Source organism: Pristiophorus japonicus, chromosome 17 (genome assembly GCF_044704955.1).
Source record: "Pristiophorus japonicus isolate sPriJap1 chromosome 17, sPriJap1.hap1, whole genome shotgun sequence".
In the NCBI taxonomy this organism is placed as follows: Eukaryota; Metazoa; Chordata; class Chondrichthyes; family Pristiophoridae; genus Pristiophorus; species Pristiophorus japonicus.
Genome location: NC_091993.1, coordinates 122,291,025 through 122,311,750, shown reverse-complemented (window position 1 = coordinate 122,311,750; position 20,726 = coordinate 122,291,025). Strand labels below are relative to the sequence as shown.

Genomic DNA, 20,726 nt, shown 5'->3' with positions numbered 1-20,726 from the left:
GATCCGATCATGGACTCGGGTCCACTTCCCTACCTGCTCCCCATAACCTTATTGTTTAAGAAACTGTCTATTTCAATCTTAAATTTATTCAATGTCCCAGCTTCCATATCTCTCTGAGGCAGCGAATTCCACATATTTACAACTCTGAGAAGAAATTTCTTCTCATCTCAGTTTTAAATGGGCGGCCCTTTATTCTAAGATTATGCCCTTTATGAACCTTCTCTGAACTGCCTTCAAAGCAAGTATATCCTTTTGTAAATATGGAAACCAAAACTGCACGCAATATTCCAAGTGTGGCCTCACCAATACCCTGTATAACCGTAGCAAGACTTCCTTGCTTTTATGTTCCATCCCCTTTGTAATGATGGGGTAACGCCAAGCTTCGAGATTTTGAAGGAAGGCAAAGAAATAAAGACTTGCGTTTTTATAGTGCCTATCACGACCACCAGATGTCCCAAAGTGCTTTACAGCCAATGAGGTACTTGGAAGTGTAGTTGCAGTGGGGAGAACTCCCCTGCTCTTCAAAATAGTGCCATGGGATCTTTTATGTCCACTTGGGGCCTCGGTTTAACGTCTCTTCTGAAAGATTATACCTCCGACAGTGCAGCACACCCTCAGCACTGCATTGGGAGTGTCAGCCTAGTGCTCAAGTCTCTGGAGTGGGACTTGACCCACGACCTTCTGACGCAGAGGCGAGAGTGCTGCCCACTGAGCCACAGCTGACAAGAGAAATCTAGGAGTAATGATCGAGGGAATGCCAAGCTTTGAGATTCCTAAGCCTATAGATTGTAAAATGAAGGCAAGACTGAGGGAGGGTTGTGGTTTTACATATGAGGCATCTACCCCTGTCTCGCAATGGCCTACGGACAGCCAATATCCCCTATTGGGAGAGTTAGGAATGCAGCAATTGCTGGCTGATAAACGACCCAGGTCCAACTAGTTTGCCTTCTACCAGCCTGGTGGTCCCAGGATACAACGATAATTGAGTTGTTGACTAATCACAGCGATCACTCTCTAGCAATGAGTCTACAACAGACCCAGACATGAGGCGAGTGGAAATCTGGCACACTCTCATCCCCAAAAGCTGTTGAGGCTAAGGGCGCTGGTGGTAGGGGGAGGTGCTGGGGGGGGGGGGGGGGGGGTGGGCTGGTGAGGGTGGGGGGGGGTGCTGGTGGGGGTTGCTCAATTAAAATATTTAACACTGAGATTTTTGTTAGGCTGGTGTGTCGAGAGATATGGAACCAAGGTGGGTAAATCAGCTATGATCTAATTGGTAAAAGGATATAGAGGCATTGGAGAGGGTGCAAAGAAGGTTTACAGGGATGATACCAGAAATGCGAAGGTATGTCTATCTGGAAAGGTTGAACAGGCTGGGTCTCTTTCCTCTTGAAAAAAGAAGGCTTAATAGAGGTCTTGAAAATTATGAAAGGTTTTGATAGAGTGAATAAAAACATAAGAGGAGCAGAAGTAGGCCATCTGGCCCCTCGAGCCTGCTCCGCCATTTAATAAGATCATGGCTGATCTGATCCTGGGCTCAGCTGCACTTCCCTGTCTGCCCCCCATAACCCTACAGAGAGAATGTTTCTACTCGTGGGGAAGAGCATAACTAGAGGCCATCAATATAAGATAGTCACCAAGAAATCCAATGGGGAATTCAGAAGAAACTTCTTTACCCAGAGAGTGGTGAGAATGTGGAACTCGCTACCACAGGGAGTGGTTGAGGCGAATAGTATCGATGCATTTAAGGGGAGGCTAGACAAGCATATGAGGGAGAAGGGATTTAGATGAGGAAAGACGGGAGGTGGCTCGAGTGGAGCATAAACGCCGGCATGGACTGGTTGGGCCGAATGGCCTCTTGCTGTGCTGTATATCCTGTGTATGTAATGATGGAACAGGATCTTAGGGGCTGAATGGCCTCCTCCTGTTCCGATGTAAGCCACCCACTAGCTCCTGATTTCAGTACATGGCACCTGAAAAATTCATGGGGTTGACCGAGGTAATGGGGAAACAATACATCGGCGTTCATTTCTTTTAAGTTCTATTTTTGCTGTGGATTGGGAGATGCTACCCTTTGATATCTTATGCAAACACAAACTGTCGGGAACTGCATTGTAAAAGATTGTACCAGCACAAGGTGCAGGACTGAAATGTGATATCAGCAAATAAATGGCACGCAATAAAACGGCTTTCTCGTGCAATTACTGTTAATCTGCTGTTGAGCTGCCCTTAGAGCAAAGAGAACGTGCTGAGAATTAGCTGGTGGAGGGGTGGGGACACAGCTGTCTTCCCTAGTTTCATGCTCTCGTCTCCTGGGGACCGTCGTTCATCAGGGAGCAGTTCCAAGTGCTCTGCGGGCCCCTCCCCACAACTGGCTCAGCTGCCTGTTCTTCAGCCATGGGGGCATCACAGAGCCAGGACCAATCCGGTCCTTGCCTGCAATTTGAACAGAGGTCGCTGCACATCAAGAGCGGGAGCCCTGACTAATTTATTTTGGGTTTTTTCCTCCCCTCCCTCTCAAGCCGAGGGAATACTGAGCTTCCCAGCCGCTCTCCCCAAGGGAGGAGAGCTCGAACCTAGAGCGAGTCTACCAACTGCCTATGTGTCAGCCGTGGCTCAGTGGGTAGCACTCTCGCCTCTGAGTCAGAAGGTCGTGGGTTCAAGTCCACCTCCAGAGACTTGAGCACAAAAATCCAGGCTGACACTCCAGTGCAGTGCTGATGGTGCTGTGCTGTTGGAGGGGCCGTCTTTCAGATGTGACATTAAACCCCATTCTGCTCTCTCGGGTGCATATAAAAGATCCCATGACACTATTGCGAAGAAGGGCAGGGGAGTTATCCCTGGTGTCCTGGGCAATATTTATCCCTCAGTCAACATAACAAAAACAGATTATCTGGTCATTATCACATTGCTGTTTGGGGGAGCTTGCTGTGTGCAAATTGACTGCTGCGTTTCCCACATTACAACAGTGACTACTCTCCTCAAGTACTTCATTGGCTGTAAAGCGCTTTGGGACATGCTGAGGTCATGAACGGCAAGTCTTTCACTTGACTGTGAACATTGGAGTGCAGAAGAGCTGCCAAATCTCATTTCAGAACCATCAATAATTTAATTGCACCTGATTGGGACCTAGTTATAATGATAACAGTGTAACTATATAAAACCTTGAATGGCTGTGACAGTTAGATAAGAGGTTCCAATTCATGTGGAATTATGGAGCAGTTAGTTGATAAGAGCCTTGTCCTATTTGGTCGATCAGTGAGTTTCTGACGGGGAGAGAGAGAGAGATCGAGATCGAGAGAGATCGAGAGATCGCTAGCTCCGTTTCTTAGACTATGAGAATTGTGACTTGTTGAGTTAAAGAAAAATAAACTAATGGAAGCACCAGACCCATTGGAGGGCAACCTATGCCAGATGGACTCTTTCAGAAGCCTATTGGCCTATTGATTATCCATACCCCACCTTAGAGACTCCTCCTGAGCCCAGGAAGAGGGTTTGTACAGGTACCCTCCTGGAAGAAGCTGGATTCAGAGCCTTTAATTCCCCATTCAAGGAGGTTCAGATACCTTTTGGGGAAACGTGAGCTACACTGGTCCCCAGCGGCAACTCCCAATAAGGACTGCTGGGAACAAGTGAGTTTTGTTAGGATCGTGCATTCCATCTGTAATGTATTTGCTTCATGGGTTCTTTGCTTAAGAATTCATAGCAACACATTGCTATTAAAAACTAGTTGGTTTATTAACAAAGGTTTAACAATCACACGACACATTACCAGTTCATCCACCAGGCTCACAACTGCATACTTCATCGTGGATGACCGAGACCCAACTGGCTGGGATTTTATTGAGTCTTGTGAACATTACTTGACTGGCTAAGACATTCACAATGCAACAGCTCTACAAACCTGTGTGCATACATTACACATGGGAAAGACTTGGGTGAGCATGTGCTGGGTACCAGTCAGTGATTACCCATGTTCTATAGCATGTGCCAATAATGCTGATTCAACAAGAGCTCGGATGGCTCTGCATTTGAAGCTCCATGTGCAATGGGCAGAGTGTAGGGAATGGCATCTGTCAGTTGGTAGTCGAGGGAATAATCCCAATAAATGAAAATTGGACAGGGTCTAGCCCTGCACCAATGAGGCTCGCATTCTGGTGGGTTGGTGATAGAGCAGGATTGAGGGGGTTTGTGTAGATGATGGCAAATGTGATCATCCAATCTGCCCCCGGATCAAGGAGGGTCCTACAGGTGAAGGGAGATAACTTGGTATAAGAGTAATTGGGGAACATTTAATTATGTGTTTTGTTCACATTAGTAAAGCCCAACACTGATGCATCAATTGGCGCATAATTCAGGATAGCACTCATGACGGTGAAATGGAAAATGTCACCGTGGGGCATTAAAGGGTGTTTCTCTGCAGTTAAAAGAATGACTTGCATCTATATAGAATCTTTCACGACCTTGATGTCCCAAGCACTTTACAGCCAATGAAATACTTTTCAACTGTAGTCACTGCTGTAATGTAGGAAACACGGCACCAAATTTGTGCACAGCAAGCTCCCCCAAACAGCAAAGTGATAATGACCAGATAATCTGTTTTTGTTACGATGATTGAGGGATAACTATTGGCCCCAGGACACCGGGGATAACTCACCTGCTCTTCTTCAAAATAGCGCCGCGCGATCTTTTATGTCCACCTGAGAGAGCTGACGGGGCCTTGGTTTAACGTCTCATCCGAAAGACGGCACCTCTGACAGTGCGGCGCTCCCCCAGCACTGCACTGGGAGTGTCAGCCCAGCATCTTTTCTTGTGCTCAAGTCTCTGGCATGGGGACTCAAACCCACAGCCTTCTGACTCTGAGGCGAGAGTGCTACCCACTGAGCCACGGCCGACACTGAGTTGGGGCAGAGGTAAATTGTGCAATCCAATCTTGACTTGGGATATAGAACCAAGATGTGTGGATGGAGTTAAGGTACAGATCAGTCGTGATCTCATTGAATGGCGGAACAGGTTGTGGGGCCGAATGGCCTCCTCCTGTCCGGCACTGACCAGTGTCCTGGTGCACCAGTCTGAGGTGGCCACCACCGAACAGTGCAGGAGTCGAGACAGGGGGAGCGACATATATATTCTTTTATACTTGCAATAAATATTTACATAAGGTAAATGCTGCGGTTAAAACGATAGGAAATTGCCCTCCGGGCCTGTCAGTTTGAGTCTCACTTGTTTTATTGGGCCAGTTTGTGCAGCCCTGTTCCGAATGTTGTCTATTGTTGAGGAGGGTGGGGTGGGGGGTGCGGTGGTTTAATCCAGCAGACTCACACTCGAGGAGACCCTGATCAGGGAAAGGTAAATCATCAATCCAGTCGTTCTGTTTTCACCTGTGAGCCGTTGTCCAATAGAAAATGTTCTGGTTTCGAAATACTGAAACTAGCAAATCAACTATGTCCTGTTGCGTAACACACTTATTTCAAAAGAAAACAGGCTAGTGCAAGAAAACTTTAACCGCCCTGCCAATGCACAGCATCTTTTTCTGGTTCGCTCCGATTGTTTTAGTCCTGTCACTTTTTTTTTTAAAACACTTTTATTTTAATGTTACTTAAAGGGGTGGTGTAGCCTCATTAGGGGTTCAGGAAGACCACTTGTCGTGCCAGCTGTGGCTCAGTGGGTAGCACACTCCCCTCTGAGTCAGAAGGTTGTGGGTTCAAGTCCCACTCCAGGGACTTGAGCGTACAAATCTAGGCTGACACTCCCAGTGCAGTGCTGAGGGAGTGCTGCACTGTCGGAGGTGCCGTCTTTCGGATGAGGCGTTAAACCGAGGCCTCGTCTGCCCTCCTGAAGTGGATGTAAAAGATCCCACGGCACTATTTCGAAGAAGAGCAGGGGAGTTATCCTCAGTGTCCTTGGCCAATATTATCCCTCATTATCACATTGTTGTTTGTGGGAGCTTGCTGTGCGCAAATTGGCTGCTGCGTTTCCCACGTTGCAACAGTGACTACACTCCAAAACGTGCTTCATTGGCCGTAAAACAAATGGAGGCTGTGAAAAAATAAATTCGCAAGAAAAACAATGTAGCAGAAATCGGAATGAAAAGAATAATTTAAAAAAAAAATTTAGTCAGTTACACAACATGGGCGTCGCTGGCATGGCCGGCATTTATTGCCCATCCCTAATTGCCCTCGAAGGTGGTGGTGAGCTGCCGCCTTGAACCGCTGCAGGCCGTGTGGTGAAGGTGTTCCCACAGTGCTGACTTTGTCGTAGCGGCCGTATCTCGTTGGGCCATTTCAGAGGGCAGTTAAGAGTCAACACACTGCTGTGGGACTGGAGTTACATATAGGCCAGACCGGGTAAGGGCGGCAGATTTCCTTCCAGATGTTTTTTTTAAGAACAATCCGTTAGTTTCATGGTCAGTGTAATGTACGCACCTGTGAGTCTGCTCACATAGAGCTGTTGCAATGTGAGTGGCTTAGTCAGTCATGTAATGTTCACCAGACTCCCTAACACCCCAGCCAGTTGGGTCCAGGTTATCCAGGATGAGGTATGCAGTTGTGAGCCTAGTGGATGAACTGGTAATGTGGTGTGCGATTGTTAAACCTTTGTTAATAAACTAACTAGTTCTTAAGTGTAATGTGTTGGTATGAATTCTTAAGCAAAGAACCCATGAAGCAAATACATTAGTCACTATTACTGATACCAGCTTTAAAATTTTTGTTAATGAATTTAAATTTCCCCCAGCTGCCCTGGTGGGATTTGAACTCCTGTCGACAGATTATTACTCCAGGGCTCTGGATTACTAGTCCCATAACATAACCACTATGCTCCTTAACTGGAGGCTGTGATTAATTCCCATCAGAATTACATTTAAAGTTGTAACCGGAGAAGCTCGGGCCAAGAGAGCATTCCACATGCCCCTATCCCCCATCCCTTGTAGTATGCATTCTGATCAAACATGTGCACTACCCTTGGCTGGCACAGCTATGTCACAACAACATGCCTTCCTGACACACTCCCTGGGTGCAAGCAAGATATCTCGGAGTGTTTTATGATGAGGAGGGAAAGGATATGATGGACAACGGACTGGAGGAGAACGGAGAGGCTGGGGCAGGAAACTGCTGATGGGGACAAAGAATGGGGAGGTGGGCGGTGTTTCTGAAAGCAGAGAGGGAAAAGCGGCACAGGCAGGAAGTCCCAGAGAGCAGGAATGTGATGGATGAGTGAGCAGCCAGCAAGGGAAGGGTGAGCAGTAGTCCAGGGTCAGAGGAAGCAAAGCAGGAGGAGCTCACGTAGATGGAACTTCAGTGAACATAGCACCACGCAAATGCAGGCCATTCGGGCCGGCATGTTTAGAAACATAGAAACATAGAAAATAGGTGCAGGAGTTGGCCATTCGGGCCGGCGTGTTTAGAAACATAGAAAATAGGTGCAGGAGTAGGCCATTCGGGCCAACGTGTTTAGAAACATAGAAACATAGAAAATAGGTGCAGGAGTTGGCCATTCGGGCCGGCGTGTTTAGAAACATAGAAAATAGGTGCAAGAGTAGGCCATTCGGGCCAGCGTGTTTAGAAACATAAAAAATAGAAAATAGGTGCAGGAGTAGGCCATTCGGCCATTCGAGCCTGCACCACCATTCAATAAGATCATGGCTGATCATTCACCTTAGTACCCTTTGTGCTCTTCTCAGAGTTTAGACCCAAACCCCAGCTTTTTCCCCATAATGCTGCGATTCATTCGCTCAAACCCTGCAGCCCTTGGGAGCCACGTATATTGTAGTAAGATGGAATTTAAAAAAAAACATTTTTTTTTTTTTTTACAAACCTTCCTTCACTCAGTGGTTCTTTAATAAGTAACACGGCACACATCACTGCACAAATTCATCCCCCATTCAGGCAGATTCCTTGAAATCTACTTATATGAATAACCAGATGGGTCAGCTGCTGTTCAGCCTGAACTCCGCAGCACACCCCGCTCCTCTCTCTCTCCCTCCCCCTTGTCCAAAAACGCTCTGCCCTTCTCTCTCTCTCTCTCTCTCTCACACACACACACACGACCTGAATCCGAATGCTCTCTGCGGGATGGCCACTGATGACGCACACTGTCTCCCGCAGAGAACTGCTAAGCAGTGGCATTTTTTATTTGTAAAACTGAATCAGCTTTGGAAACAAAAGGCGAATGCTTGGCCCAGCTCGGGGAAGCATGGGTCAGCTATTGTGCGTCTGGCTGATATCTCAGGGTCAGCTCACAAACGGAACAGGGGCTGTGGGACATTATTTTAGCTTTTAAAATTCCAGGAGTGGCAAAGACTCGCGTAGACACATCCAAGGGGTTTATTGTTTGGGGTGAGTTTTATGCTCAGCAAGTTGAGTGTTAGCAATGGGTAAAATACTGGACGGTGGCACTGTGGATTACTGGTTCAGTAACAACCAGAGGCTTGGACTAATGATCCGGAAAGTTCAAATCCCACCACGGCAGCTGGGGAATTTAAATTCAGTGAATTAAATAAATCTAGAATTAAAAAGCTAGTATTGAAACTTATCAGATAATGAGGGGGCTCGACAAGGTGGATGCAGAGAGGATATGTCCGCTCATAGCGGACATTAAAACTAGGGAAAATAGTCTTAGAATAAGGGGCTGCCCATTTAAAACTGAGATAAGGGGGAATTTCTTCTGAGGGTTGTAAATCTGTGGAATTCTCTGCCCCAGAGAGCTGTGGAGGCTGGGCCATTGAATATATTTAAGGCGGAGATAGACAGATTTTTGAGGGAATAAAGGGTTACGGGGAGCGGGCAGGGAAGTGGAGCTGAGTCCATGATCAGATCAGCCATGATCATATTGAATGGCGGAGCAGGCTCAAGGGGCTAAATGGCCGACTCCTGCTCCTATTTCTTATGTTCTTATGTATCAGTAATGGTGACCATGAAACTACCGGATTGTCATAAAAACCCATCTGGTTCACTAATGTCCCTTTAGGAAAGGAAATCTGCCGCCCTTACCCGGTCTGGCCTGTATGTAAGAACATAAGAATTAGGAACAGGAGTAGGCCATCTAGCCCCTCGAGCCTGCTCCGCCATTCAACAAGATCATGGCTGATCTGGCCGTGGACTCAGCTCCACTTACCCGCCCGCTCCCCGTAACCCTTAATTCCCTTAAGAACATATTTCCCTTAATAAGAACATACTCCAGACCCACAGCAATATGGTTGACTCTGAAATGGCGGCTCACCACCACCTTCTTGAAGGCAGTTCGGGATGGGAAGTAAATGCCGGCTTTGCCACATCCCGTGAATTAATTATTTTTTTAAAATAGGCATTTTCCATTTCGGCATCAAGCGCCACCAAGTCAGTGGGACAAGAGTAAAACTGCCTGAGCCCCAATCTCCGAGGAGAAGCCCATCCTGCCCCAGTGTGACATATTTTCAATTTCCCACCCCAGCTCCCTGACTAATGATGGCAATGCAGTCTGGAAGGGGCGGGGGAGGGGAGGGGAGTTAACCTTAAAATTCGAGGCAGGCTGTTCAGGGGATAATCAGCAAACACTTCCTCACACATAGGGTTGTGGAAATCTGGAACTCTATTTTCCGCACACTTCCTCCCCCCCCCCCCCCCAAAAAGCTGCCGAGGCTGGGGGTCAATTGAAAATCTCAAAACTGAGATTGATTGATTTTTGTTCGGCAAGGATATTAAGAAATATGGAACCACCTTTCCCAAGCCCCCTCATACACACTGTCAATCCATCATGCAGTCCCCTAGTGTGAGCGGACTCCCATACTCCTGACAGGTGACCATCTCAGTTCTGAGGAACCAAGTCCTGCTCACCCATCATCCCCCTGTGCTCTCTGACCTACATTGGCTACATTCAGCAATGCCTCAATTTAAAAAATAATAAATCTCCTCATTTTCAAATCCCTCCATAGTCTTGCCCCTTTCTTATCTCTAACCTCCTGTAGCCCTACCTGCCTGCAAGATCTCTGCGCTTCTCCAATTTTGGCCTCTTGCTGTAATGTACGCACCTGGTGAGTATGCTCACAGGTTTGTGGAGCTGTTGCGTTGTGAGTGGCTTAGCCAGTCACGTGATGTTTCACCAGACTCCATAAAACCCCAGCCAGTTGAGTCTCAGTCATCCACGGTGAGGTATGCAGTTGTGCGCTGGAGCTCCCTCGCGGCAAATGAGCCCCAGGTGGGGCAGCGGAAACGTTACAGGGACACCCTCAAAGCCTCCCTGATAAAGTGCAACATCCCCACTGACACCTGGGAGTCCCTGGCCCAAGACCGCCCTAAGTGGAGGAAGTGCATCCGGGAGGGCGCTGAGCACCTCGAGTCTCACCGCCGAGAGCATGCAGAAATCAAGCGCAGGCAGCGGAAGGAGCGCGCGGCAAACCAGACTCCCCACCCATCCTTTCCCTCAACCACTGTCTGTCCCACCTGTGATCGAGTCTGTGGCTCTCGTATCGGACTGTTCAGCCACCAAAGTACTCACTTCTGGAGTGGAAGCAAGCCTTCCTCGATTCTGAGGGACTGCCTATGATGATGATGATGAGGGGTGAACTGGTAATGTGTAGTGTGATTGTTAAACCTTTGTTAATAAACCAACTTGTTAATAGCAACGTGTTGCTATGAATTCTTAAGAAAAGAACCCATGAAGCAAATACATTACACTTGCATCCCTGATTGGGGCCCCACCATCGGTGGCAGTGCCTTCAGCTGCCTGGGCCCCAAGCTCTGGAATTCCCTCATTAAATCGTCAACTCGCCGCCTCTCCCTCCGTTTTTAAGAGGCTCCTTAAAACCTGCCTCTTTGACCAAGCTTTTGGCCACCTGCACGAACATCTCCTCACGTGGCTATATAAATGCAAGCTGTGGGTCCGTCATCGCAGGGCTGGCTTGTGGCGGAGAGAGTCACGTGTCAGTCATTTGGCTGCACACAGACTCTCTGCCGGATCTGTGTGTGTTTACACTCAGACCTTTCAAACACCAACAACCCCAGCTGACTGGCTCCGTGTAAAAGGGCGTCACCGGTCTGCCTCGTTCTTTGATGGGCATTCCAAATGCCCTCCTTCTTCTGTTGTCAGGGTGACTGGGATCAATAGCATTTGAATGAGTTTTTTTTTTATTGTGTGTGTGTGTGTTCGTGATCGTTGGAGACCCTGGACTTTTCCCAGGAGACTTGTTTCAGTTCTTCAAGAATTCCAGGCCCGAGTTTCTGCCCCGATAAGCTCCAATAAAAAGGTTTGTATAATAGCCAATGACCTCAGACAGATGTGGAGACGCCTTTGCAGTAACCGCCCTGACAAGCTGTCGGTTCAGGTCGAATGCAGGGAGCTCAGTTTCCCCCCACTCCCCCACCCCCAAAGACAAATTAAACTGAGAAAGCGAGGGGGCAGGAAACCTCTCCATATTCAGGGTCCTGGGATTTGTGCACCAGTGTGTGTGTGTGTGTGTGTGTGTGTATACCTGTGATCTTAGCAGACTATACTGCTCGGCAATATTTTACATCCTGCTCTTGGTAAACGAGCCAAAGGTGGGCAGCGGAAACGTTACAAGGACACCCTCAAAGCCTCCCTGGTAAAGTGCGACATCCCCACTGACACCTGGGAGACCCTGGCCGCAGACCGCCCGAGGTGGAGAAAGTGCATCCGGGAGGGCGTTGAACTCTTCGAGTCTCAACGCAAAGAGCGTGAAGAGGTCAAGCGCAGGCAGCGGAAGGAGCGCGCGGCAAACCAGCCCCACCCACCCCTTCCCTCGACGATTGTCTGTCCCACCTGTGACCGAGTCTGTGGCTCTCGTATTGGACTGTTCAGCCACCAAAGAACTCACTTTGGGAGTGGAAGCAAGTCTTCCTCGATTCTGAAGGACTGCCTCTGATGATGATGATGATGATTATGAGTAACGAGGAGCACTGGCACTCAAAAGATTCAGGACGTCCCAAAGCACTTTACAGCCATTTAAGAACTCTTCTTTTGGAAGTGCAGTCACTGCAGTAATGTAGTAAATGCGTAAGCCAATCTGCGCACAGCAAGCTCCCACCAACAGCATTAAGATAATGAACAGATAATCTGTTTTTTTTTTAGTGATGTTAGTTGGAGGGATAAATATCAGGTTGGGACACCTGGGAGCACTCCCCACCTGCTCCTCTTCGGAATCTTTTACGTCCACCTGGGAAGGCAAACGGAGGCCTCGGTTTTACTGAAAGATGGCACCTCCGACAGTGTAGCACTCCCTCGGTGCTGTGCCTGTCTTTACTTGGGTGCTGGGAAAGGTTGCAGTTTAGGCACCCTGCCACAATAAGAACCCATTTAATTATGTTTTTTTTACAGCGGTCGAGATATGGAATGACTTTATACATTAACCGGTTGTGCAAGGTACACCCAGAATATATATATCATTATTCCCCGCCTAAAGTAATTGGTCTCGCTCTACCAACGGCGAGGCCACGACTACAGATTAAGCTAGCAGCTGGTAAGCTGCAGGCTCTATTTACCAAGTACCGGGGTTTTGAGTATTTTATGACTTGCATGCTACAGTGGATATCCCCATCACAATGCACCTCCTAGCTAACTGCGACTTTCGACCTCCGCCCTCTGACTTGCCACTCTCGCAGCTGCAACCCCTCCATGGGATATTGGCTCCTTTTTTTGTTCTTAATTCATCCCTGGGGTGTGGGCGTCGCTGGCAAGGCCAGCATTTATTGCCCGTCCCTAATTGCTCCTTGAGAAGGTGGTGGTGAGCCGCCGCCTTGAACCGCTGCAGTCCGTGCGGTGAAGGTGCTCCCACAGGGCTGTTAGGGCCGTAGCTGGTGCCGAGGTCGATGCCGACTTGGATTTATATAGCGCCTTTCACAACCACCGGAAGTCTCAAAGCGCTTTACAGCCAATGAAGTACTTTTAGAAGTGTAGTCACTGTTGTAATGTGGGAAACGCAGCAGCCAATTTGCGCACAGCAAGCTCCCACAAACAGCAATGTGTTAATGACCAGATAATCTGTTTTTGTTATGTTGGTTGAGGGATAAATATTGGCCAGGACACCGGCAATAAGGGAGTAAAGGGTTATGGGGAGTGGGCAGGGAAGTGGAGCTGAGTCTATGATCAGATCAGCCATGATCTAATTGAATGGCGGAGCAGGCTCGAGGGGCCAAATGGCCTACTTCTGCTCCTATTTCTTATGTTCTTAAGGATAACTCCCATGCTCTTCGAAATAGTGCCATGGAATCTATTACATACAGCTGAGAGCAGACGGGGCCTTGGTTTAATGTCTCATCTAAAAGACGACACCTCCGACAGTGCGGCCTCTTTGGGGCGAAGGAAGTGAGGAATGCGCCAGAGGTCAGAATTGGAGGAGCGCTGAGATCTCGGAGGGGTTGTAGGGCTGGAGGAGGTTACAGAGATAGGGAGGGGAGTGATTTGAACAGGCTCATGTCAATTTTTTAAATCGAGACGTGTCTCGCTGTGTTTTCAGTTGATTGTAAAAGGCGTCTGTTCCTGTTCCCGCAGGTTGCCATTAAGTCGATTCGCAAGGACAAGATCAAAGATGAGCAGGACCTGGTCCACATTCGCCGGGAGATTGAGATCATGTCGTCGCTCAGCCACCCACACATCATCAACATCTACGAAGGTAGGTCTGGGCCTTGTGTCGACTGACTGCCCGAACGCAGGGGACAGTGAATCCCTCGCATGCTCACTTACCGTTCCTCTCGTTCCAGCCGCATCTCATTGGGTAGCACTGATGCCTCTGAGTCAGAAGATTGCGGGTTCAAGTCCCACTCCAGCACATAAATCTAGGCTGACTGTCCCAATACTGAGGGAGCGCTGCACTGTCTTTTGGATGAGACGTTAAACCGAGGCCCCGTCTGCTCTCTCAGGTGGATGTAAAAGACCCCTTGGCACTATTTCAAAGAAGAGCAGGGGCGTTATCCCCGGTGTCCCGGCCAATGTTTATTTGAATGATCAGGGGAGTCGAGGGTTATGGGGAGCGGGCAGGGAAGTGGAGCTGAGGCCCAGATCAGATCTGCCATGATCGTATTAAATGGCGGAGCAGGCTCGAGGGGCCAAATGGCCTACTCCTGCTCCCATTTCTCATGTTCCTCATAGTCACTTTCCAAGTTGAGTCACTGATTAAAAAAAAGAATGCATTTCCCATCCACCCCTCAATATTTTTCCCTCGCTTCCCGAACTCACTGGGGGTTACATTGAGCACTGGGTGGCCTCCTGAAGGCCCCAAAATAGTGGGCAGGTAGAGCATGTGCATTTCCGACTGGTGGTGTGCCACCTGCCATATTGGGTAAGGACAAACTGTAATGTATTTGCTTCAGGGGTTCTTTGCTTAATTGTAATGTGTTGCTATGAATTCTTAAGAACTAGTCGGTTTATTAACAAAGGTTTAACAATCGCACTACACATTACCAGTTTATCCACTAGGCTCTCAACCACCTGCCTCATCGTGGATCCCCTGAACCCAACTGGCTGGGGTTTTATTGAGTCTTGTCAACATCGCGTGACTGGCTAAGCCACACGTGATGCAACAGCTCCACAAACCTGTGAGCAGCCTCACTGGTGCATACATTACACAAGGGGCAACACATCTGGGACCAAATCTGCCCCCACACTCGCCCAACATCCAACACATGGCAATGTTCTATGAGGAAAGATTGAGCAGGCTAGGCTTACATTCTCCAGAGTTTAGAAGAATGAGAGGTGATCTCATTGAAACATACTAAATTCTTACAGGGCTTGACAGGGTTAGGGTTTCCTCTGGCTGAGGAGTCTCAAACCAGGGGTCAGCCATTTAAGACTGAGATGAGGAGAAATTTCTTCACTCAGATGGTTGTAAATCTTTGGAATTCTCTACCCCAGAGGGCTGTGGAGGCTGAATCATTTGAGTATATTCAAGACCGAGATCCAAAGATTTTTGGATATTAAGGGAATCGAGGGATATGGGGATAGTGGAGTTGAGGTAGAAAATCAGCCATGATCTTATTTAATGACCTACTCCTGCTCCTAAATCTTATGTCCCTCTCTGTGGTGCCATCCTGGAGGTCCCTCTTCCCCACCGTACCCCAGGAGTGGGTCCGCACCTTCGGGGAGGAAGGTGGTTGAGAAATGAGGAAAACAAACAATTTGACCCCCCCAACCCCCCCCTGCCCCCCCTACCCCTTCAAAAGAAATGACTGAAAGAGTTGTCAGGAGGGGAGCTGTTCGGCCACACAAAATTCACCTGTAACATTAGAGGCATTCCATGTGTGTGTGTGTGTGTGTGTGTGTGTGTGTGTGCGCACGCGCGAGCGAGGGCTGCGGTTGAGATGTGCCTGCTTTGTGTCGAGCGCACAGCTGTCTCCAATAGTCCCAATAACTCTGCTGGCTGCCTTCCCCCTCGCCTTGATCTTTAAATCAAAATGTTGCATGTTTTTTTTTAATGCTTTTAAGTGGGTTGTAAAGCGCGCGGCGCTGTCTGATTTATGAAGTGCCTCTTGAACCTTTTTAGCAAATGACCCATGTCATAGAAAAGAAAGACTTGCATTTATGTAGCGCCTTTCACAACCACCGCATGTCTCACAGCACCCCACAGCCAATTAAGTACTTTTTTGGAGTGCAGTCACTGTTGTAATGTGGGAAACGCGGCAGCCAATTTGCGCACAGCAAGCTCTCACAAACAGCAATGTGATAATGACCAGATAATCTGTTTTGGTTATGTCGATTTGAGGGATAAATATTGACCCAGGACACCGGGGATAACTCCCCTGCTCTTCTTCAAAGTAGAGCCATGGGATTGTTTACGTCCACCTGAGCGAGAGCAGACAGGGCCTCGGTTTAATGTCTCATCCGAAAGACGGCACCTCCGACAGTGCAGCACTCCCTCAGCACTGCATTGGAGCGTCAACTTAAATTTTTTTGTGCTCGAATCTCTGGAGCAGGAATTGAACCCACGACCTCTTGACTCAGAGGCGAGAGTGCTACCCACTGAGCCAAGGCTGGCACTGGAAGTATTGGTGGAAGTGTCTCTCGTGCATGTGGGTCTTGTTTTTGTCGTTGGTGTCTGTCCCATGACCCACTGCGATTTGTTGGGTGCGAGGACTTGTCGATAAGTGCCATCCTCGTTGACCTCAGTCTCCCAATAGTGACCCCCGGTGCGATCCCTGGCCTCTGCTGAAGTCATTTGACGGTGCCCTTCGGTGCCTATGAGCCAAGAACTGGAGAAATCAGCCAGAGTTCTCCCTTCTTGATGGCTGTCATGTGACACCTTTCCTCCCCTGCCCTCCCTCCCACCCATGCCTTGTGGGAAGGTACACGTGTACAGGTGTTGGATGTGGAAGGGAGGGGGAATTGGGCTGGCATGCAATGCCTGTTGCAGTCAAATAGCTTACTGCCGCTCACACATCGGCACAGAGGCTAGAAACTATGCCCCGAGAGAGAGTGGGCACTTTGGGAGATGACTTATTGCTGGGTAAAGCGTGGGCACTATGCTTATAGTGTCACTACTCAAACTGGTAGAGTGGATAGACAGCTAAGTAGCTATATATCTATAAAAAAAAAACACAAGTGCTACCAGTGCTGCACTTATATGATTTTTGCACATTGGTTGTGGTGATAAACAGTCAGTAAATGACGGTGATGGATGGGTTTATTGGCTGTAGGGTGACTATTCACAATAACTAGGTGGCCTCTGATTGCATTTCCTTATTGCGCTGAGTGCTTGCTGCAATGAGATAATGGACCTGGCGTGAGATCGAAACTCGAGTCTGGTTTTTCTCCCCTCTCTCTCTCTCTCTTTCTGTTTCTCTGTCTGCAACGGGAAATTCCACAAATCTAGTGTTTGTTGGTTACTTTAACATAACCCCAGCCAAGAGGAAATTGCTGACCTTTTTTCAAGGTTGGTCTATTTTGAGTTTCAGAATTCTTTCTTGCTGGTGCGCATTCCATTGTTCATTATCCCTCCAGTCGCGTCGAGTCCTTATTATTGCCATGACTTCAGTGGATGGAAATGAGCAAAGTTTCCATTGGGTTGTATAATGTCGTCTCTCTCTGATGTCTGTTGCTTGTCGTAAACAACAGTCTGAGTCGGACCCCGAGTCTTGTGACATTCGCTGTTTTCCTGTTCTCCCGACCTGGCTGGTACAGAGCGTCTTCACCTCACGGGGCACCAGCCATTGATGGAATATGGTCCCTCTGGTGCTGATGGGTCCATGTTGCCCCGTCCAAATCCCCAGTATGTGTGTGTGAGCTTAAGACGGTGAATAAGAAAGGACTTGCATTTCTATGGCTCCTTTCACAGCCTCGGGATGTCCCAAAGCGCCTTGCAGCCTATGAAGTAGCTCCATCTAGCCTCCTGTACGAAGAATGGCGGCTCGCGTGTGGCACAGGGAGGTTGTCCGCCTTGGGAGAGCAGATTTTCCTCCATTAGAGTGAGCGGGGGTTAAATTCGGGAGTGGCTATTATTGGGAGCCCCTCTCCTCTGCACCCCTTCTCCCCCCTGGGCCCCGCGTAGGGTTAATGCGCTGTCTGGTGAGGGGGGCATTAGGCCCCTTATTGGTATATGAAAGAGACACAGACTTGTATTTATATAGCGCCTTTCATGACCACCGGTCAGCCCAAAGCACTTTACAACCAATTAAGTCCTTTTGGAGTGTAGTCACTGTTGTAATGTAGGAAACACGGCAGCCAATTTGCGCACAGCAAGCTCCCACAAACATCAATGCGACAATGACTAGATAACCTGTTTTTGTTATGGTGATTGAGGGAGAAATATTGGCTCGTCCACCTTGAGAACTCCTCTGCTCTTCAAAATAGTGCCACCTGAGAGAGCAGACGGGGCCTCGGTTTAATGTCTCATCTGAAATGGAAGAACAATGGAGGGAATTTAAGCTGGGGAAACCGTACTACCAGCCAGATGGATGGTGACTTGCATTTTCCATTGCAAAGGGACATTTGCTGGCTTTGCTCAACCCACATTGCGGTGTAAATGTGTACGGTATAAACAAGGTTCCTGAAACACTGATGGTTTGCTAGGTCTTAAAGCTGATAAGTCTATCCGGGGAGAGGGGCAGAACCTGCCAATGTTATGTCCTATTAAGTTACGATTCCAGTATAAGAAGAACCAAAGATGACCATCAGAAAAACTGACCCTCGCCCTCCTGACCCTCGCCCTCCTCCTCCTCTTGCTGACCCTCCTGTATCCTGTCCCTCTCGGGAATGGCACGCAATCTCTTGCTGCACGACAGAAGAATGGTGCCTGTTGTCAGTCACCGACCATTGAATTTGACGAGCACTCGCGAACTTTCATCACTTCTCATGGAATTCACACCGAGATAGTGAGGCTTCAGTGAACACGCACTGTATGTAACTGAAGCCTTTCAGGAGCAGTTTGCTACAGATCATGTAATACACCAAGTGAAACCCGTTAGTCTTGTGAACGTAACTTTAGAGGAAATGTAGAAAATATACATTAATGACAGCATGCAGCCATCATATTGACCTTGTGAGGTCATTATGTCTCATTTTGCATTGGAGGGGGCACTGGGGGTTAAGGACATGCCAATTAGCTCTGCCCATTCCTTCCACAGGAATTCTAGCTGCTGTATTGGCAGGTGCCCACTCCCAGTATTGCATTCCCCCCTCCACCCCATCTGTGTCTAGTTTCAGTGCAAAGAATATTAATATCACTTTGTTCAAGCCACATGTTCACCTTCCCTGCACATTGGTCCTGCTTTAAGAGCTGTGTCAACTTTAAAGTCTTCCCCCAATCCACCCACCTCCACATATTTTCCAGGCCACCCTGGTGCGGTGCACCTTTGTCTGACCCCCTCCAGCCCAACAACCCTCCGCTACAATCCGTGCTCCTCCAATTCGGGCCTCTGGCGCATTCTTTAGTTCCTTCGCTCCACTATTGGTGGCCCTGCCTTCACCTGCCTGGGCCCCAAGCTCTAGAATTCCCTCCTTAAACCTCTCCGACCCTTTCTCTCTCGTCCTTTATGACCCTCTTTAAAACCTACCTCTTTGAACAAGCTTTTGGTCATCTGTCCTAATATTTCCTTTGTGGCTCGGTGATCGCAGTTTGTCTGATAATCGCTCCTGTGAAGCGCCTCGGGATGTTTTGCTATGTTAAAGGCGCTATATAAATGCAGGTTGGTGTTGACTCAGCGATGTTCTACTGGACCTGACCCTGGCTGTAATGTATGCCCCTGTGAGCATGCTCACAGGTTTGTAGAGCTATTGAGTTGGGAGTGGCTTAGCCAGTTACGATGGCCACAAGACTCAATAAAACCCCAGCCAGTTGGGTTCAGGGGGATTCACGATTAGACAGGTGATTGTGAGCCTGGTGGATGAACTGGTAATGTGCGGTGTGATTGTTAAATTTTGCTAATAAACCAACTTGTTCTTAACAGCAATGTGTTGCTATGAATTCTTAAGCAAAGAACCCATGAAGCAAATAGATTACAGATGGAAATGCACAATCCTAACAAAACCCACTTGTTTTTCCATCCAATAATTTAATGGGGATTGTGACAAGGCCAGAGTCGGGACATTGGGCAGACGTGTACCACCTGGTGGCGGTACATGGGACTCCGAATTTCGGGGGCGTGATTTCTCTTTATTACGTTGTGGTTTGTTGTTGAGCTAAAAATAATGATCTGAATCCCAGTGAGTGGGTGGTGATGCTCTCTATAAATAGAGAAGGAGGGAGTTCCTTGGCCTATTGCTCTGTGTTGATGGGAAGGTTGTGACTCAGTCACCCGTCACAAACCTTATATGGTCTGGTTATTATGTACCAGAAATATTTTATTTTAAGTTCCATGAACAACATGCTACATGGGCGGTTACTGCGTGCGACTTTGCTTGCAAACATTCTGAAATGTGTCCTCGACAGGCGGGCTGATGGAAGGTTAAGATATTCCACCGGGAACAACAGCAGTGAGTGGGCATTGGGTGTCAGTGCATCCCCACAGGAACCAGAACCCTTCCATTACCATGTCCATGTTTGAAACACGCGGCAGCCAATTTGCACACGGCAAGCTCCCACACACAGCATTGTGATAATGACCAGATAATCTGATTTTGTTATGTTGATTGAGGCTAGGACCCTGGGGATAACTCCTCTGCTCTTCTTTGAAATAGTGCTGCGGGATCTTTTACATCCACCTGAGGGGGCAGACGGGGCCTCGGTTTAATGTCCTATCCGAAAGACGGCGCCTTCGACAGTACAGTGCTCCCTCAGCACTGCACTGGGAGTGTCAGCTTAGATTTTTGTGCTCAAGTCCCTGGAGTGGGACTTGAACCCACAACTTTCAGACTCGGAGGCAAGGATGCTACCCCTCTGAGCTGACACTGCTTCCAACAATTTGAGTCACTTTGATTGCGGCTTTCTAAAGCACTGATTTCATTACCGTCTGGTGAACTCTGAACTCCGACCTCAATGAGATCTGTGATTCTAAGAGCTTGTTTCCTTCACGCCACAAGGTTTGCTGATGTTTGTGGAATAGCAAGCATCTTCAAAACTGCAAAGGAATATTCTGTAAATGTAAGGACTTTGTTTATATATACAAATACATTTAATTTCTTTTTTTAGTTTTTGAAAACAAGGATAAAATTGTGATCATCATGGAGTACGCAAGCAAGGGCGACCTGTACGACTTCATCAACGAGAAGCAGAGCCTGGGCGAGCAAGAAGCCCGACACTTCTTTCGGCAGATTGTGTCCGCCATCCATTACTGCCACAAGGTATGATATCGGGCGGGCTCTGGTGCATA

The 20,726-nt window shown here is 48.2% G+C and overlaps 1 protein-coding gene across 2 annotated transcripts in view; it reads left to right on the top strand.

The window, feature by feature from the left end:
* Positions 1-20,726, top strand: part of nuak2 (NUAK family, SNF1-like kinase, 2) — a 44,083-nt gene that overhangs the window by 7,397 nt on the left and 15,960 nt on the right. For both annotated transcript variants that reach the window (XM_070859480.1, XM_070859481.1), the window contains exons 2-3: positions 13,480-13,600; positions 20,546-20,697. In XM_070859480.1, the coding sequence (XP_070715581.1) occupies positions 13,480-13,600; positions 20,546-20,697 (273 nt within the window). The remainder of the gene's footprint in view (positions 1-13,479; positions 13,601-20,545; positions 20,698-20,726) is intronic.